Here is a 7,031-nt window from a genome sequence, read left to right as displayed (position 1 = left end):
AAAGCCAGATTTTACTGAATTAGAAGTTGGCTCACGTGAAGCTGTACAGCTATAGGCAGGGGAAGCCAAATTAAGCGCTCAGGTTAAAAATAGTAAAAATAAAAGCATGGGAAACCAAGATTCCCCAGTTCACAATGGTTACTCCTAAATTTGCAGAATCTTACAAGACAGAAATTCAAAGAGTTGCTGCACAGTTAAGTGTCTTACTTCCACTGCTATGACTTGATGATTTAAAAACAAGTAAGTACACCAAGTATGAAACAATAAAAAAAAAAAAACTGTTTTAAAGCTGTCATTTTATCTGTTTCTAAAAAACACGCAGTTAGCTGTGCCTCCTCATGTAGATGGAATAAAAAGTCAGTAAGAAAATGTCTAACTACCACATTTTTCTGCTTGGTAATTTTTTTATAAAATCAAGCAAGACTAAATGTATACAGTATCAGAATTACTCACTCTAGCTGTGCATATTACTGCAAGCATACAAGTTTAGATGCCAATATTGTTAAATTAATCCAATGTGGCATTTACTTTTTATGCATTAAGACACAAGAGGAGCATTCAGGAGAACAATATCCTATGGAGATAATGAATTGTAGTTTTGAATTAATTTAAGAGCTCATTAATTAAAAAGTTATGTGAACTGACCCAACTTCCCCCTATATATGTTAACTCATTTCCGCCCCTTTATTACAGAAAGGTCATTTATTAAAATTAGTTCCTTATTCATACGAAAACCAGATTTTATTACGATTTTATGGGAGAAGTTATCAATTACATTTTTACGTATGTGTATGTGATTCCTCAGGCAAGCACTGCAAGCTTTTATTCCTTTGGTCAGAAATTATTCCAAAGAAACACTGAAATATGCAATTGCAAAAGCATCAATTTCTATGCTTAGAATTCTGCACTTTCAGTAAAAATAGCCATGATTTTTTAAAAAAAAAAACCCAAACCCTCACAGTTCTTTGGAAAAAACCCACAGTTCTTCACAGAAAGAGACAGCAACTTGAAACACTAAACTGGATTCTAGACAAGGGAACACAAATCAAGAAACACTGCAGGTACTTAATCCCAATTTGGATACTGAGGCATCTGGTTTCATGTTATACTTTAATAAGAACTGTTTAAATTCCCAGAATCTAATTTTGAAATTACATTACAAAATAAAATATTTAAACAACATTTAGTTATGTAAATTCTGCTCCAGAAATGGACTGTGGAAATTCTTTACATTTCTCTTAGAAACACATACAAACCACAGCACAGGTCAACAATCCTCTGGCAATTAACAGACACAAGTCACTTAAAGGAAAAATACCTGTGGGAAGTTTTAATCTATTACTGCTTCAGTAACAGCATTTCAGTGTCTCTTCAGACTACTTTAAGTAGTTTGTTCTCCTGGCCCCAAAACATTATCCCAGTTTACCTCGCATGTTGGATGGTTACTCATTAGAGTATGTCTTTCACAGAAAAAAACTACAAATATTAAGAACAGGAAATTAGGAGTTCAGAAAATTATAATACAGGAGAGTCCAGGCAGGTGTACCCTGTGTAAATCCTCTAAAATGGAAGAAAAAGTAAAATTGACTGTGCCCCACTGATACCTTACCATATATATTTTACGGAAAACTTTACATAGCTGACCCTTCATCTTACTTCACATGCCACTTACATTACTACTTAAAAAAATAACACAGATATAAAATAACTAGTTTGTTAGACTGTAGGAACAAATAGTTTAAAGCTCTTTTACCAGTCCACACAACATACACCAAGTGCTCCAAGAAAATAATTACATTCAGAGAAATGGATATCAACCTCCATTCCACATTTATCATCAGTATACACTAATCATCATCAATTTGGGCGAGGACAACATAACAAAAATTCTCTTACATAGCCCCAAAGTGCAAATGAATAATTTGTTAAGGAAGAAAATGAAATGCAGTAGTTTTTCCCACAGGTAACTTAATTCCACATGAAGTGGAAATTGTTTAGTTTTGGTTGTGTTTTATTTTGTCACACAAAATGAAGAAACTACAACTTCTAATCCCACAGAAATCTACCTAGATCACACAGTCTTTGTGTTGAACCATTACAGAAGCAACAGTACCCTGGTTTGCCTCAAATGTTTGTGGAAGCACAAATTCATTAATCTTTGCACTGCGCACACATCAGTTTTGAGAATCTTAGTGTTCTGCTTCCCCTGTCCCAGCAACCAATTCAGCTGGGAAATTATTCAGAAGTTACTTTAAAGCTGTTCTTAAGTTACTTCATGACAAAAAACCCAAGACTGCTGCAATAAAGTGAGCTTTCAGGCAAATACACTGGAAGTTTCTTCAGTTCATTAGAGATGAACCAGACTAAGGCAGCAAAAAAATTAAGTATTTACAAACCAGGGCACTGAAAAGAGATCCCAACTGCCTGAATCGAAGCAGTTTCAGTGAAGCAGGTGGCCATTGAAGTCCAGGGATGAGAACTGAACTTTAACTAGCATTCTGTATTTTGTCTGAAAAACATGTATGCCAGTCACCAAATATCTCTCAATTCTAAACACCAGAAGAACAGATGGAAAAAATGAACAGGTATTTAAAACTGTGATGCCTAAGTTCTCCTATATACACACATATATGTAATTTAACTTATAGTAATATCAAACTGCATAGCATTACAAAAGAAGGCAACTTGAATGGCCAAAATGAAAAAATCTGAATGTTACCAACCCTATTACTACCATTCTGGAATTTATAATATCCTCAGCTGTTACTAGTAACAGACACAGCCCAGTTTAAGCAAAGTCTGCCTTAGTTCCAGAGAATGCAGAAACGATTAATTTTGACAAGCTGCTGCATGCTCTGCTTTCATGTCCTCCTAGCAGGTTTTGCTGTTAACTGCTTCTCTCTTTCAAGTTCCTTCTCACGTTGCTGTTCTCGTTCTAGTTCTTCCTTCTGCCTCTTTTGTTGCAGCTTAAGTGCTCTTTTCTAAACAGAAAAGAAAATAATAGTAAGTTTTATAGATGTATTTAAGTTGGAGTGACAAACAAAATCCCTCCCATTGTCTTAACATTATCTTCTCCAATCCACCCTGCTTATGATTGAGTGTTGCATAAGCTGTTCATTTTTTCTTCCTCCCTCCCGCTTCCAACTCACCATTCAGAAACTGCAAGCCTGTGATCTGCACGGGGAAAATACAAACTGGATTCCCTTCAATCTCACTGAAAGTCATCCTTCGTGTATACCAGACAAGGTTGTGCAATTTACTGCCTCCAAGACAAAATCCTTTTGTTGAACATACTGAAGGACTGGTCTTGCCAGAATGTAACCAGAGACTGCCTACACAGCATGAAGTCAATGAACTTATGCCACTGTTAATGTTACATCAAATAGAAAGAGAAATTTTTACGTTTGTGACAATCTAGTTTTCATTAAAAAGGCACAGAAACTGAAACAACACGGAGAACTATTTGGAATGGAGTAGATTAAGCAACAGAACAAAGCATGATTCTTATGCCACCTAAACATGACGACAACACTGAGATTTACTAGTAGTTCAGATGCGTAAGTTGCTTGAGCACAGGTAGTGAAAGTTTAAAAACAGACATAGTTTGGCGCTACTGAAAACACCTATCTAAGAAAAGGATGGAAGATTCTATTTTAATCAGAACTCAGCATGCATCCAAAATAAAAGTTAGATATCTAATTCTGTCTGATTTGATTTCTATGTTGGAAAGTAAAAATATTTATCCCACTCACTTTTAACTTTGATGTCTTCTCATGGAGCATCATCATTTCATTTCTAATATTCACTAACTTGTTGTGATAGTGTTTAGCTTCTGAAAACTTAAAAAAACATAACCCTTAAAGCAGCAACTGTCGAGTCAGAATAGTTGTTTTACAAAGCTACACAGCAATCAAAAACATAGTGGTTACCAGAACAGTTTGATAATGGATTAAACATGTTGAAGTTTTATATATAAAAGTTTACATATTACATGTATTAATACAGAAAACTACCATATCTCAACAGGTGCACCCAGTAATCTACTGAATTAAGATCCATTAAACAGAATAAAAATATTACCATTTTATGCACCACATATCAGTGTTTCATGCCCTCTTCCTGCTAGTCTGGGGCGGTGCACAGAGCTCACGTCAGAGCCTCAGCCCTACCGAAAAATGGCATGCTATTGGCTTTGAACAACTAGACTCACTACCACAGGCTGACTGAGCTTGCTCTTTCCTCCCAGTGCCCTTCCTATTTAAGGGAAATATCCTGGTTCGGCACCCCCTCCAGCAACAATCTGTCCCAAATATCTGAACTGGTTGGTTCTCTTCCTGTAGGTCATTAAGAACAAGGAAAATCTGCAAGTTGCTACTAATACTTCAGCAAGAAAATCTACACTAGTAGAAATTTAAGAAAGCATTATTAGTACTTACCAGAGCATTGATATCAAGAATGGAGTTACACTCTTTGAACTTTGAAATTTCTTGTTCTAATGTTTCTAGTAATACCACTTGGTTCTGTCTGAAACAAAAATGATGCATAAAACCAAAGTAAAGCAGCGCATATGCTTTTCAACCAGCCCTTTAAATAAGTACTACTTTTGATCATAACAATAAAAATACATGCTTCCCCGTATCAGATTCCTCTTATGCATTGCTAGGTGATTTCAACAAACACACGAGTAAATGGTTTTAGAAAAATCCCAGCTGAGTACACACAAATTCAGCTGGCATCATACAGCATGATAAGATATCCAGGATGAATACCCGAAAACCCTGAACAGGCACTCTGCAAGCTGCAGTGAGTAAACACCCCAGGCTGAATGAAGGGAAAAACAATTAGCTCTTGACTTTCCACTCAGTTGCCTCTGCGTCATGCTGCAGGACTAAGTTATTTCTGTATAGAACTTGCGTGGATCCTTGGTGCTTATTAAGGATCTTCCATCCCACACAAATCAGCTAAAGTCTTTCCAGACATAGGCTGTCCTTGGCAGCAGCATAACCACATCATGCATTGTGAAACCCAAACCAATATACCCTGCAAAACCTGAGATGGCTCTGTGTAAAGCCCTTTCCAGTATCTTTGCCTCCATGGCAGATCCAGTCTGCACCTGAATATCAACTATTCTCAGTTACCAGTGAGATGCCAATGTACAAAGAATTCTTATCTGTTTAGCTCCTTAATTATATTTTCCAAGTGTATCTTTTGCAACACAGTTTAGAGACTGAACAACAAACAACATACCACGCTCCAAGCTGCCCTGAGTATGAACTGCATCTCTGCAAACAAAATAAATCTAGCTTTCAGCAGACTTTCCACTACAAAAGTGAACAAGTATTTAAGAAATCTGCATGTCTTCTGCTATACCTGGCTTAGGGTATTTTAGTGTTCTTGCGTTCTACATTCTTCAGTCAAAGTTCTGATAGACTACACTGCAGCTTATACACCCCCCAGTACTCCTGCAAATCACTTAACTATTCAGGATGCTATAGTTGGAACACAGAAATGCTACAATAAACCATATTTCAGTTAAGGGTAGCTAGAATATCATACTGAAAGAAGTGGCAAACAAAATATGCACATATAAGAAGTTGGTTTTAAAATTTGCTTACGTAAGTTCCTGTAGTGCTGATTTTGATCGCTGAAGATCAGGCAGATAATGAGAAATCAATCCTTCAGTTAACTGCTCCACAGCTTTCTCATCTATTAAAGGTAGATCTTCTACTACTCCTTCATCTGGAGATGCATCACTAGGACCTACACCGAAGAATAGCACGGTTGAATGTGACAGGTCAGCATGCACTTCACCTAGAGCAACTATATTTTCCTGTTTAAAAGTTAAAAGCATTTCAACACTGAACTTACAATTCTTTGCACTTTATCAACTAAACTGTGCTTCCTTTTTTCCTCCCACTCTTTATCCCTCCCTTATTCCCAGTCCTATATCATGAGCTTCCTGGTGAACAGTTTTGCCTGAACACCAGCAGAATAGAAAAAGGGAAATAGAGTATTCCAAAGACATCTCATTAAAAAAACCTCCAAGTACTGCAGCCTACTGAGGAAAAAAAGGGGCAGTATCAGTTGTTGTGGCTATGAATCAAGAATACCTAAACATTTAACACACACTCACCCTTTGCTTTCAAAGTTAGGGAATAAACCTAGGTCTACCAAATAAAGGTCTTAGCCTTCCACCCAAAACATATCAAGACCTCATTAAAACACCACACGCTGAACTCCAAAAGTTTGCGAGAGTTAGTTAACAGTTACTGTGAATTTCGTCTGGGTCAGCTATAACGATTTATTGTGCGCAGAGTGCTTGGAAGATAAGAACTTTTAATCTGAAGGCCACACCGCATGGGAGAAAACGACGACAGCGGCATGCATTTCGCTTCCAAGTGAAGCCAGCCGTAAGACCTTCGAGCGCTCTCCCCGGGGGCAGGCGGTGGAGCCAAAGCCCGGTCTCACGGCGGCGTGCCCCGCGGCCGGGACACGGAGCGCTCCCCGCGGGCCCTCAGCTCTGTCCAGGGCCGGGGCGGGGGGGGGGGGGGCCGCCTGCGGCCCCGCCGCCTTCGGGCGCACCTCCGAGCCGGGCTGCCCCGGCCCCCTCCTCGGACCTCCCGGCACCCGCCTTCCGCCCCTCCCGGCCGCTCCTCACGTACCCAGCGAGCGCACAGCGCTGGCCGCGGCCGCCACCTCCTCCTCTTCAGGCCGCTCCGCGACGCTCATCGTTGCCTCTCCCCGCGACGCCCCTCTGGCAGGGCAGAGGCCGCCCGGGCTGAGGCCGCGACTGCGCGGGGAGAAGGCGGGGGGCGCAGGGCCCGGCCGGGCGGCGGAGGGCCAGCTGCCCTCACCGAGAGGGGCGGCGCGGCGCCACCCGCCCCACGCCCCAGCGTCCCACCATAGAGTCTCCTCAGAGAGCCCCTGGCTAGAAGGGCCGCCGCTCCGGATGCGGAAATGAGGTAGCGACTGGCGTCCAGAGCGCCGGGCGGGGTCGTGGTGGCGGCCTCGGCGGGCCCGGGGCGAGCCTG

The 7,031-nt window shown here is 40.6% G+C and overlaps 1 protein-coding gene across 1 annotated transcript; it reads right to left on the bottom strand.

The window, feature by feature from the left end:
- Nucleotides 1–734: 734 nt before the first annotated feature.
- BLOC1S6 (biogenesis of lysosomal organelles complex 1 subunit 6) lies at nt 735–6,762 on the bottom strand. Its single transcript, XM_059823953.1, has 5 exons — nt 6,663–6,762; nt 5,616–5,760; nt 4,437–4,524; nt 3,753–3,839; nt 735–2,981 (listed from the first exon to the last, which is right to left on the bottom strand). The coding sequence occupies exons 1-5, from the start codon at nt 6,727–6,729 to the stop codon at nt 2,862–2,864; spliced, it is 507 nt and encodes a 168-aa protein (XP_059679936.1). The 5' UTR covers nt 6,730–6,762; the 3' UTR covers nt 735–2,861.
- Nucleotides 6,763–7,031: the final 269 nt, after the last annotated feature.

The sequence above is a fragment of the Gavia stellata genome, chromosome 13 (assembly GCF_030936135.1).
Source record: "Gavia stellata isolate bGavSte3 chromosome 13, bGavSte3.hap2, whole genome shotgun sequence".
Classification (NCBI taxonomy): domain Eukaryota; kingdom Metazoa; phylum Chordata; class Aves; order Gaviiformes; family Gaviidae; genus Gavia; species Gavia stellata.
The sequence above is the reverse complement of the archived record's forward strand: the minus strand, read 5'-3'. Positions and strand labels throughout refer to the sequence as shown.

Coding starts and splice junctions, on each gene's coding strand:
- BLOC1S6 (XM_059823953.1), bottom strand. CDS start 6,729: ATGAGCGTCGCGGAGCGGCCTGAAGAGGAGGAGGTGGCGGCCGCGGCC. Junction 4,525..5,615: donor TCAGCACTACAGGAACTTAC/GTAAGCAAATTT, acceptor TTTTTGTTTCAG/ACAGAACCAAGTGGTATTAC. Junction 2,982..3,752: donor AGAAGACATCAAAGTTAAAA/GTGAGTGGGATA, acceptor TTTTCTGTTTAG/AAAAGAGCACTTAAGCTGCA.